The sequence below is a fragment of the Entelurus aequoreus genome, linkage group LG12, assembly GCF_033978785.1.
Source record: "Entelurus aequoreus isolate RoL-2023_Sb linkage group LG12, RoL_Eaeq_v1.1, whole genome shotgun sequence".
Lineage (NCBI taxonomy): Eukaryota > Metazoa > Chordata > Actinopteri > Syngnathiformes > Syngnathidae > Entelurus > Entelurus aequoreus.
Genome location: NC_084742.1, coordinates 33540671 through 33558597, shown reverse-complemented (window position 1 = coordinate 33558597; position 17927 = coordinate 33540671). Strand labels below are relative to the sequence as shown.

The 17927-nt window shown below is 39.0% G+C and overlaps 1 protein-coding gene across 1 annotated transcript in view; it reads right to left on the bottom strand.

The window, feature by feature from the left end:
* The window catches only part of adm2a (adrenomedullin 2a), a 27742-nt gene extending 9815 nt beyond the window's left edge, over positions 1 to 17927 (bottom strand). The window contains exons 1-2 of the mRNA XM_062065710.1: positions 17856 to 17927; positions 17593 to 17760 (exon numbers count right to left, since the gene is read on the bottom strand). Of these exons, the coding sequence (XP_061921694.1) occupies positions 17593 to 17666 (74 nt within the window). The 5' untranslated portion in view covers positions 17667 to 17760; positions 17856 to 17927. The remainder of the gene's footprint in view (positions 1 to 17592; positions 17761 to 17855) is intronic.

Sequence of the window (17927 nt, the reverse complement as noted above, 5' to 3'; positions counted from 1 at the left end):
TTTTAGACACCCCGTCTAAAGGCATGTACAAAAATGCCAAAGAAACAATTTGAAAAATGTTTTATTACACTCGCCAGGAAGTTATGTGATTGTCGGTGTTAGTTATTTATTTAATTAGTTAGCTAGTTAGTTAGTTTTTACCAGCTGTCTGGTTCACTGCATTTACAGCACATTAACATCATGAACCCATGTCTGTTTGTCAGTTAGTTAGTGAGTGAGTGAGTGACTGAGTGAGTGAGTGAGTGAGTGAGTGAGTGAGTGAGTGAGTGAGTGAGTGAGTGAGTGAGTGAGTGAGTGAGTGAGTGAGTGAGTGAGCTAGTTAGTTATAATTTTGATGAAACTTGTGGGAAATGTCAGAAATGGGATAAGTTCCTTAGTTTTTACCTGATGTCTGGTTTACTGCATTTACAATACATTACATTAACATTATGAACCCTTGTCTGCCTGTTAGTTAGTTACCTTCTGTCTGGTTCACTAAATGTACAGGTCATGGACACTTTTCTTAATGCACATTACATTAACATCATGAACTGTTGTCTGTGGACAAACGTATTCAGTGTTACCATTTAGTGGTCAATTGTACGGAATATGTACTGTACTGTGCAATCTACTAATAAAAGTTTCAATCAATCAATCAATCAATCTGTGTAGTTAGCAAAATAAATCAAAAGTTATTAGCGTATTTTGATGAAAATATCAGAAATGGGATAAGAAACACGTGATTAGATTTTGGGGGTTATCTGGTTAATTTGTACGACGTTATTTTGCGTTAAAGTTACGAGCCTCAACTTCTGTGTGTGTTGCTAGCGGACCGCCTCCACCCACAGAGACAAAGGTACTATAATACTGACAAGAGGCTTCATTCCGTTTTATTTCATTCTGCTATAGATAACTCAAAAAGCGGATTTGTCTTGAAAAAGTCAGAAATTCCAGAACAAGTGTTTCAATTTGATAGGTGATCCGGATAAACCGTCTGGATTCAGGATTTTTAAAAGTAATTATTTACTATTGGTAGATAGGCGCAGGTCTGCGTCTGCAGTACCTTTGTAGTTGGTATTATTATTATGAGTTTTCTGTTGAGCTTGGACATATTCTTAAACATAAAATAAATGCATTTACAACAGTGTAGTTTTCCTGTGTTGAGCGGAAATCTAGGATGTTGGGGGGGTCTTAGCGATTAATCCACAGTGGAATTCTTTTGCCTGTTCTGTTTTTTCCCACCTCGACTTAAGCCCGGGAAGGGGTTCAGAAGGACGCTTACGGCGCCATTCATACTTCTCTGTGTCAGAGCATGGCTTAATGTGAGAGGACACAGACGTTGGATGTTCTTGTATGTCCTATAGTTATAGATACTTAAAGAACCAAATAAGGCAAAGGTAAACAAACTCATTAGCTATTTACATCTTTGATTCATGATTGAAAATGTATAATTTTCAAGAAAACAGGATGAAATACATTTGGTGTAAGTACGTCCCATTTGTATTGATCAATTCATCAGGTCCTTGTTCATTGTGTACTTAATATCACTAATAAGTGTCAGCGTACATGGTCAACTGTGTCTGTCTATATGGGGAAAAAGGGGAATTTTTATTAAAAATCATCCTTTTTTTGTCAACGCGTGTTGTAGTGTTGTTCCCAACATCATTATCTCTAAGCAGCAACTACTGTCCAGTTACACAGCATTAAAACATGCACACAGTAATTTCCTGTTTAGTGCAAAATAAGCTCAAAAGTAAACACTTGGTAGGTTTAACCTGGAGTCTACCAGAGCAACTAGCAAAATGCAGCCATTTACTTTTTTATTCATTTCGATTGTTAGCCACCAAAATAGATATCTATGCATATATAAACACTTTTTTGTTATTGTGATGAGGACATAAAATTACACAATTACAGAAAATAACGTCAACTAACTGCCGTGTAGTCAAACATCTTTTTAGTACTGCCTATTCTCTTTAAAGACAAAATTTACTTTTTTGGAATTTTTCCCAGAATCCCCAATCCTTATGTGAGACCAAAAACAAACGTCTCTCCCTTTTCTGTGCATTCTAAATAGTGAAACACTGCTAGTAAGAGGCGGCTAACAATGCAGGTAATAGAGATAGGATATGTTCCACCTACAAAGCGTTCAAAATCCAAAAACCTCCAACACTGTTTCATATACATGCTGTACGTATATTTATAATAAAGTAAAATGGAAACATTCATGATACCATGTATTAATTTCAGTATTTTGCTCATTTCAAGCATTACTACAGCTTCTTTTCTGAGCGCTACTTCTGTTACCAACAACAACGAAGATAGCCCTTTCTGTGTTTGCTACCACTAATGGCAGACTTTGTGACAGACTTTGTTACCATGTAGCATAAAACATAAAACAATGACTTACGATGTCCACTCTTACTGGAAGGCCGACTGATGGGATGGTTGTATCTTTCAGCACGGGTGCTCTCCTTGAGCTGGTAAATTGAGAATAACTCTCACTCCTCAGATAACAAAATGCTTCCTCGCGATGCTGCGATGGTGTTAGGCTGCGTTTTATTTGTTAAGAGCCAAGTTGAGAGCCATATAGTATCAAGTAGCGTGTGGAATTTCAAAGCTGACCAACTCTCAGCTTGGTGCCACAGCATTCGACTATACAGGCTGGATGCATGATAATCGAGCATTAGTTTTTTTCTAAGTCAAAGGCAATACAGAAGCGTCACAAGCAGCTCAAGCTTCTTCTTTATTGTATGGGTCACAACCAATGGTTTTAGCAGCTCAAGCTAGCTAGTAGCTAGTTACTTGAGTTGTGTCGAACCAGTCTTCCTCTCAGCGCAAAAAAGTCACTGGTCAATCCCAAGTTCTTTCGGATGACATACCTGTATATGTTGAGTAAGAAGGACCACCAAGACAGAATAGCAATATTACCAAGTTTTACTAAAGCTTTAGGAGACGAGTCTCTACAAATGCGGTAATATCAGCATCAAGAAGCGGTTTGAAAATCAAACGGAAAGAGTCAGCTTATTTAGTATGAAAACAGCCCCCTCCAGTGGCCACAAAAGTAGTTAACCCGGGTTAGCGCTTATAATAATAATGTCGCTATAATTTGGTTAATATGCAAGTCACAGCATGTTTGGATTTGTTTTTAGAGCGCTTTATAAGCGGATTAGGTCATATCCCCATTACCTGCATTGTTAGCCACCTATTACTAACAGTTATTTACTATTTAGAACACACACAAATGGGAAAGACGTGAGTTCTAGTCTCACAGTAGCTGTTGGGCAAATTTCCCCCAAAAGTGCGGTTTTCCGTGACATAGCTGGCCAAAGTCAATGTGCAAGTTGGCTAGTTTTGGTTTTGATTATGTCAACCACTGCTTATGTCGACATGAGTCAGCCAGTCAGTCTTCTGTTTTGCATCCTTGAGCGGCTCCCGTCTTGTGGAATTTGAACCGTAGAGCCTGATCTTTGCTAAAGCCATATTTAACTTGTACTTTAGCAGGATTTTTCCACATAAAGGAAGGATTTAACAAAAAAAAAGTTATGTAAAGCAACATTGCTATTTTTCCTTGTTAGTGTAAAATGTGCATTTCTGCAAAGGTTTTTGCAGGATTGTCTTTATCGGGACAAATAACATGAATGCTAACACAGAAACAGTGAAAGTATGGTTGAAAAGCGTCCGTCGATGCAATCAGCCAGCGTGTGGTGAGAGAACAGAATGTGCTCTTTGGATCTACAAGAGGAAGAATATGTGTTATTCTAATGAAAGCCAGACAGGACATTTATGAGAGGTTTGCTAGGTGAGAAAAGCGGAGGACTGTTATTATCGACAACACCCCTGTAGGTAATGATACTAATCTGGGTCATAGGTCAGCTTTCATGAGGCTGCAGGGAAACAACACAAAATGAGGTCGATGCCTTTGGTAAGTATCAAAATGTAGCATTTTTCAATGGTTTCAAATAAGAGGTGCCGTTTTAGTGTCTGTAGCTTTCTGAGCCGAGGATGTCATTGTGGCTTGTGCAGCCCTTTTAGACACTTGTGATTAAGGGCTATATAAATAAACTTTGACTGATTGATTGATTGAATGCTAATGCAATACTGGCACTTTATCCACACTTTACATTTACACTGTAACTCTGCCAAATGTACAAACCACGTTTCCATATGAGTTGGGAAATTGTGTTAGATGTAAATATAAACGGAATACAATGATTTACAAATCATTTTCAACCCATATTCAGTTGAATATGCTACAAAGACAACATATTTGATGTTCAAACCGATAAAAAAAATGAGTTTTGCAAATAATCATTAACTTTAGAATTTGATGCCAGCAACACGTGACAAAGAAGTTGGGAAAGGTGGCAATAAATACTGATAAAGTTGAGGAATGCTCATCAAACACTTACTTGGAACATCCCACAGGTGAACAGGCAAATTGGGAACAGGTGGGTGCCATGATTGGGTATAAAAGTAGATTCCATGAAATGCTCAGTCATTCACAAACAAGGATGGGGCGAGGGTCACCACTTTGTCAACAAATGCGTGAGCAAATTGTTGAACAGTTTAAGAAAAACCTTTCTCAACCAGCTATTGCAAGGAATTTAGGGATTTCACCATCTACGGTCCGTAATATCATCAAAGGGTTCAGAGAAATCACTGCACGTAAGCAGCTAAGCCCGTGACCTTCGGTACATCGTTAGCAACTCTTGCATAACTATTTGAGCTACAGTGCTAACATTAAAATCACATTTTCACAGCAACATCATGCTAGGTTAGCCGCTTCCTTGATTAGAAACAACATGTTTGACGGTAGGACAGTCATCTCCAGGCTTTAGTTTAAGATGAGTATCATTTTTTGTTGCAAAATTGGGGCCCTTAGTAGAATTGTAAAAAAAAAAAAGAAGAAAAAAACCACATGTATCCAACTATTCACAGCCTTTGCTCAATACTTTGTTGATGTGCCTTTGGAAGCAATTAAAGCCTCAAATCTTTTTGAATACTAAGCCAAAAGCTTGGCACACCTATCTTTGGGTAGTGTCATGCATTCCTCTTTGCCCATTCCTCTTTGCAGCACCTCTCAAGCGCCATCAGATTAGATAGGAAGCGTTGGTTTTCATCCAGGATGTTTCTGTACTTGGCTGCATGCATCTTAGTCAAGGCAGGGAGATGACTAGATGAGATGGTCACTCTGTCAGAGCTACGGTATTCCTCTGTGGAGAGAGGAGAACCTTCCAGAAGGACAACCATCCCTGCAGCAATCCACCAATCAGGCCTGTATGGTATAGTGGCCAGACAGAAGCCATTTCTTTGTAAAAAATGTTTACCAAAATGTATCTGAAAGACTCTCAGACCATGAGAAACAAAATTATCTTGTCCGATGAGACAAACATTGAGCTCTTTGGCGTGAATGCCAGGCGTCATGTTTGGAGGAAACCAGGCACCACTCATCACCAGGCCAATACCATCCTTACAGTGAAACATGGTGGTCGCAGCATCATGCTGTAGGGATGTTTTTCAGTGGCAGGAACTAGAAGACTAGTCGGGATAGAGGGAAACATGAATGCAGCAATGTACAGAAACATCCTGGATGAAAACCAACCCTTCTAATCCAACCTGATGGAGCTTGAGACGTACTGCAAAGAGGAATAGGCGAAACTATGTACATGTTTTTAAATTGTTTTAATTTTTTGTATATTTGCAAAAAAAACAACAATGTCATTATGGAATATTGTATATTAGCCGCACCGGAATAAACGTTGCAGATATATACCAACATGAAAGTTTTGTAAATGTTTATTTCTATACCTTTATTGTTTTCAAATGGTGCATGTAACACGGCAGTTAAACAGTTGATCAAACAAAACAGAAGTCATTATCATGGACCCACCAGCTGCGCAAAGTAGCTCTCCGATCAGCTAAACAGACTCAATAAGCCAATGGTGTTGGCATATTCACTAATGCTAACGAAGCTAGCTGAATTACATTACAATAGCACGTACAAATATGCATGAAAACACTCATACAGACATCACACATGGGATGGTTTAGTAAGTATGAATTGTTGTATAGTTATATTGTAAAACTTACAAATGTTGCTTGTAGTGATGAATGAAGAATCCTTTCGAGTAGAAATGCTAAAGATGTGTTTTTTTCTTCCTGCTCAAGGTACAAAACTGGAAGTACATTGTCATCCCGCAGCAGCTGAAGTAAACAAACTGGTCCAAAAGATGGCGCCATAACACAAACAATACACACCTTTTCAGTGTCTCTGTCGGTGTTGTATGAAAACTATTTGTTGAATTAAAAGAAAATGATGGCTGTTAGTGAAGAAAAATCCATACATTTTTATAAGCTGCAGGGTTCAAAGTGTTGGAAAAAAGTAGCGGCTTATGGTCCGGAAAATACGGTAAATGTAATTATTGGGAAAAAATTGTTCAATAACTTTTATTGTGGTGCAGAATAAGAAATATAACATAAGTAAATAAAAAATTTGCATATCTTCCTGACACAGCCGTGATTCGATCCGAGTATGATTCATTACAGGCCTAGCACCAATGATGTGCAAGCTACTTGGAAATGTAGTAAGCTAAGCTACAAGTTACTATTGATTAAATGTAGCTAAGCTACAGGGGAAGCTATCCCCAAAGAATTGTAGCAAGCTACACTACAAGCTACATGCAAAAGTAGCTTGCTACATCAAAGCTATAGTACATTTAACAGTATTTATATATTTGAGCCCACATGTATAATATCAATGTTAATGTAACTGAGAGCGTACAAATAGACCCAATAAAGGTCTGTTACTATTAACTATCTGTCATTTAGCTGGGGACCCCCTACAACTACCTCCAGGAGGTAGTTGTATTTATTTATTTAGTTAGCTTTGCTTTGGCCCACACTTATAATGTTATTCATTTTCTCTGCCTACAATAACAAACAGCATCTATCTATATCTCGCAAAAAAAAAAACACAAAGATGTGCGTGTTTTTTGGGAACAGTTGATAATGGTTATGTGCAGTAAAAATGTTCATGAACTCAATGTGTGTTCCACGTCTTAGATGAGGAGAGCCGTTATGATTTTGGTTTACAGAGTAAACAACTAAAAACTAAGGTTTGGGGCATTTTTTTCTCTAAACGCATACATTTGTCTAAATATGGCCAAGGACACACATTATTGTGGGTCTCCTGGACGTTGTCTTCATTACTAAAGGAAAAATCTAATCTGCGGGAGAGAATCCCTCTGCCATTTTCAAGTATATTTTTTTTGAGTCAGTCTGAAGCGTATTGTGTCTCTTGACTCCCTCGTCAGCATGTGACATAAGTGCATGTCCCACAATGGGGGACAGGGAATAAACATTTGCTAATATATTCTTATCAGTGACGGAGCAGGAAGAGGCCCTGTCATTCGTTAATTAACATTTTACAAAACCCAAAACCAGTGAAGTTGGCAAGTTGTGTAAATGGTAAATAAAAACAGAATACAATGATTTGCAAATCCGTTTCAACCTATATTCAATTGAATAGACTGCAAAGAGAAGATCCTTAATGTTCGAACTGGTAAACTTTATTTATTTTTGCAAATATTAGCTCATTTGGAATTTGATGCCTGCAACATGTTTAGAAGAATCTGGCACAAGTGGCAAAAAAGACTGATAAAGTTAAGGAATGCTCATCAAACACTTATTTGGAATATCCCACAGGTGAACAGGCTAATTGGGAACAGGTGGGTGCCATGATTGGGTATAAAAGCAGCTTCCATGAAATGCTCAGTCATTCACAAACAAGGATGGGGCGAGGGTCACCACTTTGTCAACAAATGCATGAACAAATTGTCGAACAGTTTAAGAACAACATTTCTCAACCAGCTATCGCAAGACATTTTGGGATTTCACCATCTAAGGTCTGTAATGTCATCAAAAGGTTCAGAGAATCTGGAGAAATCACTGCACGTAAGCGGCAAGGCCGAAAATCAACATTGAATGTCTGTGACCTTTGGTCCCTCAGGCGGTACTGCATCAAAAACCGACATCAATGTGTAAAGGATATCACCACGTGTGCTCAGGAACACTTCAGAAAACCGCTGTCAGTAACTACAGTTTGTTGCTTAATTTGTAAGTGCAAGTTAAAACTCTACTATGCAAAGCGAAAGCCATTTATCAACAACACCCAGAAACGCTGCCGGCTTCGCTGGGCCTGAGCTCATCTAAGATGGACTGATGCAAAGTGGAAAATTGTTCTGTAGTCTGACGAGTCCACATTTCAAATTGTTTTTGGAAACTGTGGACGTCGTGTACTCCGGACCAAAGAGGAAAAGAACCATCCGGACTGTAGGCGCAAAGTTCAAAAGCCAGCATCTATGATGGTATGGGGGTGTATTAGTGCCCAAGGCATGGGTGACTTACACATCTGTGAAGGCGCCATTAATGCTGAAAGGTACATACAGGTTTTGGAGCAACATATGTTGCCATCCAAGCAACGTTATCATGGACGCCCCTGCTTATTTCAGCAAGACAATGCCAAGCCACATTCTGCACGTGTTACAACAGTGCGGGTACTAGACTGGCCTGCCTGTAGTCCAGACCTGTCACCCATTGAATATGTGTGCCTCATTATGAAGCGTAAAATAAATCAACTTAAGCTGTATATCAAACAAAAATGGGAAAGAATTCCACCTGAAAAGCTTTAAAAATTGGTCTCCTCAGTTCCCAAACGTTTACTGAGTGTTGTTAAAAGGAAAGGCCATGTAACACAGTGGTAAAAATGCCCCTGTGCCAACTTTGTTGCAATGTGTTGCTGCCATTAAATTCTAAGTTAATGATTATTTGCAAAGAAAAATGTACTTTCTCAGTTCGAACATCAAGTATATTGTCTTTGCAGTCTATTTAATTGAATATAAGTTGAAAAGGATTTGTAAATCATTGTATTCTGTTTTTATTTATGATTTACACACCGTGCCAACTTCACTGGTTTTGGGTTTTGTACATGCGCTTTTTCGCGCAAAATGGGCCCCCCACATGAACCAAAGTTAGGACCAAAAGTTTTTTAGGAAAACAAACCCTTTGAAACTGGAAAAAATATGTTTTATGAATTTTGAAAAAATACATCAGTATATTAAAAATAAAAACAAGTGCACACTAGGGTTGTCCCGATACCAATATTTTGGTACCGGTGCCTGTAACAAAATGTATTTAGATACTTTTTTATACTTTTCAAAATAAAGGAGACCCCAACAAATTTTAATATTGGCTTTAATTTAACAGAAAATCTTATTATACATTAAACATACATTTCTTATTGCAATAACAAAACAGTTTTGGCAATAAATAACATACTAGACAACTTAGTAGTAGTATTAAGTAAGCAAACAGGTTACAAAACCTCCTAATTTGGCTGCTGACATGCGGTAACATATTGTGTCATTTCTCATTCTATTCAATCAATCAATCAATGTTTATTTATATAGCCCTAAATCACAAAAGTCTCAAAGGGCTGCACAAGCCACAACGACATCCTCGGCACAGAGCCCACACAAGGGACGTTATTTTGTCAAAATTACGAGGGTTAAGCGGCAGAAAATGAATGGATGGATGGATGGATTATTAATGTACTTGTTCATATACTGTCAATATGTGGTTACTTTCCCACGACCCCGAGAGGGACAAGCGGTAGAAAATGGATGGATGGATATCTGGTTACTTTCTGTTTTACCATGTTCTATCTACACTTCTGCTAAAATATAATAATCACTTGTTCTTTTGTTGTTTGGATACTTTACATAAGTTCTGGGTGATACTACAAATTTGGGTATGAATACCAATACCAAATAGTTACAGGCATTGGTCATAATTATGATCTCCTGTGTCCAGGGACGCATTTGCTGAGTTTATAAACAATACAAAAATGAAAAAAGACAAAAGATTTTGTGATAATGAAAAGTATTGTAGTGTCGACCAGATACGGCTCTGGCACAGTCGATGTTTGTGTAGTTCCACCCCTTTGTTTACATTGAGGAGCGCAACCTTGCAGTTAGCGGTCAGCTATTGTATTCTCGCATGGTGTGTAGTGAAGCATGTTCAGCTATTCCTCGTCCTGCAGTGATGACACTTGTAAGAACCGTAGTTTATTTGTCGCCATAGAGGCAAGAATTTGTGATTTAGAAGTAGCTAAAACACTATAGACGGACGTTAGTCGCAAGCAGAGCGGCACTTCAGTGTTTATAGCGTCATCTTTATCATTAGTTTTAAAGTCAAAATACGTCCATTCTGTCACGACATGGACTTTGGCGCAGTTTCCTGCGAGGATTGCTTTCCCAAGATGCAAACGAACTGGACCGGACATGGCGTGAAGGTAAATACATGTTTTATTCTGACTATAAAAAGAACAAAACAAAAGGCGCGCACAAGGCGGAGATACAAACTTGACTATGAAAACAAAAACTAACACATGGCCGCTACTTTTTTCCTTAGCTTTGAACCCTGCGGCTTATAAAACGGTGCAGATAATTTATAGGTTTTTCTTTGCTTGCAGCCATAACAAATAGTTTTCATGGACGTGAAACAAATAAACACTTACTGTGACAAGAGCAGAACAAAAACTTACGTGGCATGGCATGAAGCGTAAACTATGGAATAAGAAGGGCGTGATAATGGCAATGTCGCCAGGACGACCAACTGAAAATGACAGGCTTAAATAGTAGTGACACATGATTAACAACAGGTGCATGAGTCCAAACAAATGACAGGTGAAACTAATAAGTAACCATGGTGACCAAACAAGGGAGCGTAAACATGAACTAAAAGAGTCTTAAACAACCAGAAAATAACAAAACATAATCCAAACCACAGAACATGACACATTCTCCCTCTTCTGTTTCCACATTGTGTCTTCTTGTAAGTACGATGTGCATATGAGTTGACTAAAATGCGCCGCGGCTCATATTACCAGCAATGTCACCAAGGCGCGCCGTCATGGCATGAAAAAAAAGTACCAGTATTTTTCAAAGGCAGTATACCGTATTTTCCAGACTATAAGCCGCTACTTTTTTCCTTAGCTTTGAACCCTGCGGCTTATAAAACGGTGCAGATAATTTATAGGTTTTTCTTTGCTTGCAGCCATAACAAATAGTTTTCATAAAACCTCGACAGAGACACTGAAAAGGTGTGTTAATGTATGTGTTATGGGACCATTTTTTGGACAAGTTCGCTCACTGCAGGTGCTGCGGGTTGAAAAAGTACTTCCTGTTTCGCGCCTTGAATCGGAAATATATCCCGATTCGTCTATCACTCTTCTATGGCAGTGATTCTCAAACTGTGGGCTGTGGGCTCCGTCTAGTGGTGCGCCAAAGAATCACTTGATTAAAGTACAGTGTTTTCTATATTCAAACACAGTGTTACTGTTCAAAATGTGTTTATGTAACACTGGCCAAAAATATCAAATATACTGTTAAATAAAACCTCTGCCTTGTTTTTAAATGAATGCTCAGACCTACCACACTACTGTATTTTAATGTTGGTCATTGTGGTTGTACATGGAGAGCCAAGTTTTTTCTTAGGTGGTACTTTGTGAAAAAAGTTTTAGAACCAATGGTCTATGGCGTTTGTCACTCCAAGCAATGTTTATAAGTTTTACAATGTAACTAAAACAATTCATACTTACTAAACCGTCCCATGGGTGATGTCTGTAGGAGTGTTTTCATGCATATTTGTATGTGCTATCATAATGTAATCAAGCTAGCGTTGCTAGCATTAGAGAATATGCTAACACGTCTACAAGTGTCTGTTTTAAAGTTAAAAAGTTAAAGTACCAATGATTGTCACACACACACGAAGTGTGGCGAAATTATTCTCTGCATTTGACCCATTATCCTTGATCACCCCCATGGTAGGTGAGGGGAGCAGTGGGCAGCAGCAGTGGGCAGCAGCAGTGGCCGCGCCCGGGAATCATTTTTGGTGATTTAACCCCCAATTCCAACCCTTGATGCTGAGTGTTTTAGTATTACTAACTTACAATGACATTACTATTACTTTTCCATGCAGTCAAATATGCCTCTGTGTGCGAACCATGTCTCTGTGGACAAACGCGTCATTCATACGCCTGCAGGCAAGGAACAGGGCAAAACACTGTTGGGGAGGCGGAGACTTGCACTTCACTTGCTGCGCAAAATAAATCTTGTTTTAACACTCCAGCATGTGTGTCTTTTCTTAGTTTTTCCGCCTTCTGACAAGTTTTGTTAATTTTGATAAATCAATAAGAGTCCCAAAATCTCAACTGACCAGCATGGAAAGAAAGAGGGAACCGCTGTGGAGTTCAAAAAAGAATATTTGCGAAGAGTACATTCATAGTACTCACAAGCATGACCACAGCACAGTAAGTAATAGTGCTACACTAGTAATCAAATTTTAATCGTGATCGCGATTTTGGTAGCTTCGATTAAATGAGGTTGATCGTCGGCAATATTAACGTTTAAAAAACAGACTCATTTCAAACCAAGCACGTTCACAACCAACAGTCAGCCAACCACCAGAGGACGACGAATAAACAGTGTAAGAGTGAGTGACAAGTTACAGTGACAAGTTAGTGACAAGTTACCGTGACAAGTTACAGTGACAAGTTACAGTGACAAGTTAGTGACAAGTTACAGTGACAAATTACAGTGACAAGTTACAGTGACAAGTTAGTGACAAGTTACAGTGACAAATTACAGTGACAAGTTACAGAGGTTAAGCAGGTCAGGCAGTAGCTCCTGAAAATATTTGGAAAAATAAATGCATTATTACATCGGTGCCTTTCCCTTCCACAGAGTTACCCACAGGGTACCAATAGGTACGCATTTTAACCCCGGAACACGACTTCACACCTCGCCGTTCTCTCGGCACTTTCACTCGTTTCCCGAAACCCGGAAGTGCACGCAGATGAACCAACAAAAAAACGCCACAACGAGTTGCACGGTAAAGCTCCATTGGTGTGCACATCCAAACTAATTATTGAATTGCGGCGACGCGTTAAACATTAACAACACTTCCCTTCTTTTCTCAACTGCCATCGCTTGCCCGCACTGTAAAGCTGGTTGCTAACAAAGCGGGCCTCCCGCCACCGGCGCAAAGTCCCGTCGAACAGCTACAAAAGCAGAGGTGCCCAAAATATAAACAACCGTAACATCAACCGTGCACCGTATCCATCCCTCTCTTAAAGACATCTACAATAACGGACATAAAAACATTTGATTTGGCCAAAGACATATGTCTTGTATATACTGTGAGCAGTACAATGAATGAGTGTTCCTTTCTATATGACTTTTGTGCATACTCCTATTTTTTCACTTGTTTGCACTTTATGATCGCACTGTGCAATGGCATATTTATTTTGGTTAGCCCTTTGTCTTTTGCACATTTTATATAATTATTAATGAATAATTTTTACAGTTTAATTTTCAATCAAAGCAATCAATCAAAGTTGATTTATATAGCCCTCAATCGCAAGTGTCTCAAAGGGCTGCACAAGCCACAACTACATCCTCAATTGTAAAAATGAAAGCCAAGTTCACATACCGTTTGTTTAAAATAGAAAGTGCAATGAAATATGATTTAATTAACATTAAATAATCGTGAATTATAATCTTGATTTCAATATTGATGAAAATAATTGTGATTATTATTTTGGTAACCACATCAAGTTTTAATTGCGATGAAGCTGGTCTTTTCTGGGAAAAGATGCCAGAACAGATTTATATCACAGTGGAGGAAAATACATGATCTCTTATCTCGTTCCAGACAGGCCCCTCCCTCTTCCAAAGCACAAACACGCTTCCCTCCCCCTGTCTGCTCCTTTCTAGTCAGTTCACTGCTGCTGTTAATGTGTGTGCGTTTTGGTTTTTTGAAAGTTTATTATTGTAGCAATATGGTTGTTGAAGTTGTGTGAGAGGGCACAACAGTGACTTCTGTGTGTGTGTGTGAGCATTTGGCAGAGCAGAGCATACTGCAGCTTGTTGTTGTTTTGACTTTTTTATTACATAGAAAGTTGGTCCATCACCCCTTGTTATGTGTGTTTGATACACAGTACTGTATAACACTTTAAATTGTGTTCAAAGTGTATAAACATTCACTGAAATACTTTTGTCGAGGCTGAAACCCATTATTCATTTTCACATTGTGTCTTATGGGAACTCTGCTTCACTGTAGAAATGTACTATTTAAAAGTTAAAGTACCAATGATTGTCACACACACACTAGGTGTGGCGAAATTATTCTCTGCATTTGACCCATCACCCTTGATCACCCCCTGGGAGGTGAGGGGAGCAGTGGGCGGCATCGGTGGCCGCGCCCGGGAATCATTTTTGGTGATTTAACCCCCAATTCCAACCGTTGATGCTGAGTGCCAAGCAGGGAGGTAATGGGTCCCATTTTTATAGTCTTTGGTATGACTCGGCCGGGGTTTGAACTCACAACCTACCGATATCAGGGCAGACACTCTAACCACTAGGCCACTGATTTACAACCCATACGAAAAATAAGACATTCCGTATTCATTTTTTGTATATATTTACAGGTTAAAAAATACTGTAATAATCTAAAATAAAAGATCTGACCCTGAAAAAAGGTATCTGGAAAAAAACAAATGCTTATAAAATATATAAAAGTGAAAAATGAAAAAAAAAAAAACGGAAAAAAACCCCGAAAAAAACCAACAAAAAAACAGAATTAATCATATTTTCACCCAACCTGAAAAAAAATGTGTGCCCTTGTTTTTATTTGAATTTAGGGACGGCGTGGCGAAGTTGGTAGAGTGGCTGTGCCAGCAATCGGAGTGTTGCTGGTTACTGGGGTTCAATCCCCACCTTCTACCTTCCTAGTCACGTCCGTTGTGTCCTTGGGCAAGACACTTCACCCTTTGCCTCTGATGGCTGCTGGTTAGCGCCTTGCATGGCAGCTCCCGCCATCAGTGTGTGAATGTGTGTGTGAATGGGTGAATGTGAAAATACTGTCAAAGCGCTTTGAGTACCTTGAAGGTAGAAAAGCGCTATACAAGTATAACCCATTTAATACACTGATTTTTTTAAATTGTACATCAAAACCTAATTTTCACTTTTAGAGTTTATTTTTTCAATTACAAAACTTTCTCCATACCCTCACAGATTTCGGGGTCCAATGACAGTGCCTGAGGGGCGGCCCTGAAAATGTGGTGGATTTCCACAGGGCGGGCTCATCTAGCTAAGGGCGAGTCAGCATCATGGAATCATGTCAATGAAGAAGATCATAAATGTTTTCATGTTGATCACTCTTAAACAGGCTCTAGGGTCATATATTATTGTTTTGAAGTCATTGAAAAGTACATTGTGCATGATAGTAACTCCCACTTTCTAAGGATTTGGGTGAAAGGGCTTAGTTTGCTGACTGCTTGAAAACCCCTTGGGGGCCAAAAATCCACAATGCAGAGCATGATAATGTATCAGAATCAATGCTGTAGTGTTAAAGGTGAACTGCACTCTTTTTGGAATTTTACTTAATATTCACAATCCTTATGTAAGACAAGCACACATACATTTTTCTTTTTTTTGCATTCTAACTAGTAAATACATGCGAGCAAAAGTCTGCTATGAAGCGCATTTAAACACTTCCATCAACGGTTTATATACATTATGTAAGTATATATGTAATGTAGTAACAGGCACATTTATAATAACATGTAATATTTACGTATTTTGTTCATTTTAAGCATAAGGCGGCGCATTAATTTCATAGACGCATCACAATGTTCACTTTTCCCTTCATCTACAACACTGACTACAACTCACTGCAGACTTTATGAGAGCCAACAAACATAATAAAACATTACTTACTGTACTATGTCCGCTCTCACTGGGATGTTGACTGGTTAGGATGTTGATATATTCCTGTTAGATGAAGAATGACTCATAATCCTCACAAAGGGTTAAAAAAAAAAAGGTCGGTGCAACCCAGCGTTTTTCGCGTTTCTTTTAGCCACCTAAATTGGCTGTCAAAGTTGACCAACTTCTCAGTTTATTTCCACATCATTTTACTATCAAGGTGAGAGGCATTATTTATGATGTAGAATTCCCTTTCACAAGCTCAGAGGCGTGAAAACCGCTCACCAGCTGATGATGTCAATATAGCAACATTAGGAAGTTACCTCTCTCTGATCAAATCGCCGCTAAAAGTTGGTCCTTAACGTTAGCGCTTTTAATAACAATATCACTAATACTTGGTTAATTCAGGTCACAAAATGTAAATGGAGAATTGTTGGCACTTTTTGGATGGTTATTTATTGGGTTTTATGGGTGTAATAAACGCAATAGACGCAATGACGTCACGGATCCATTGGCCCCATACGTTTATTTACAAGTTAGAATGCATTAAAGAAAACATGTGTTCTTGTCTTTCATAAAGATTGTGAATTATAAACAACATTCCCCAAAAAGTGCAGTTCCACTTCAAGCAAAGCATATCACTCAGATATGTGCGTAGGTTTTAATTATATGTATGTATGCATGTTTATACTGTAGTATATGTATGTGTGCATACTATATCCATGTATCTACACAATGTAGAAGCCCAGGAGCCCCCACCCATTCAGGGGCCCCCGATTCTGAAGGCGGAATGCAATGATTGCTGTTCATGGCTGTCAGTCAGAGACAGCTCTGCTTCGTGTAGCGATTGTGTGCCCTCTCTGTCGGCTGCATTGTTTATTTCCAAATGCTCCGCGATGGGCTCGAACCCAGGTTGCCCGTGTGAAAGGCAAGCGTGCTGACTACTGAGCTAAAAGCTTGCCAGGACTATTCTTGAAGTTGACTGGCCAGACGTGGGGGTGATGACGGTATGTATGGATGCATGTATATACTGTAATCGTGTACAGTATACACATATATATGTACAATATATGCTGTATGTATGTATGTATGTGTGTTTTTACACTACAGCTGACTGCATATTTTTCAAACTAAATCCAAAACGCACCAGTAGAGGGCAACAATAAACTGAGTCATCATCATTCATTAGTGCGTATGTGTGTATTTGTGTGCGTGTGTTTGTGTGTGTCTGTGTGTGTGTGCTGCCTAATGTCTGGTGCTGGCTTGTTCGGTCTTATTGGATGGAAAAGTACAAGTACATGTGTCCTTTGCAATAGTTCACGCTGGTATGTTCCATTAAAGGACAAGCCTTGTTTTTTGAAAGTAACATGAAACTACAAACAACAGAACAGCTGACTTCATCTCACATTAAAACACAATTTTTTTTCATGAAAACACAAATTCACAAGTATGTTACGCTTAGTCTGCTTTAAACACAGAAAAATCATTTTTTGAAATAAGTCAAGTCATTGTTAGTTTGCGTTGAAATGAAATCGTGTCACTTTGCACCTCTTTCATTTGACCTTGCACTGTCCGCGTTATCTTGCGTGACACGACTACACAAAAGAACAAGATAATAAAGTTTTGGGTTTACTGTAGTACAGTATTAGTAGTTTAGCTTTGCTGATCCTGGCCTGCCAGGAATCAAGGCTTAATGATGCCAAATTGTGATAAAAACGGACTGTGGTGGACATTTAATAGCCTTCCCATCCCAATGACACATGCATGATAAAGTAACTCTCACCTGTCCTCTGCCAGCAGCTGCTGGAAGCAGACCAGGCTGATGCAATAGACAGTGAGCGGGAGAAGAGACCGCATCTCTGGGTCAAGGTTGGCCCCTGGCCCCACCGCTACAGTGAAGTGTTGAATCCCAAAAATAGAAAAACAAAATGCACCAAAAAAATATCCGGGCCTGGTAGAGCAAAGTGCAAACAAAAAAAGATGATGAGTCAACCATTACGGCACCGAATGAAAGCTCAATGAAATGAGCGCACAAGTCAACCTTACCTTTGCTGTAAGTTGCCTTCAATTGCTGTGTTGTTTGCTCATGAATGAAAATGTGTCCATGTGCCCCTTCGG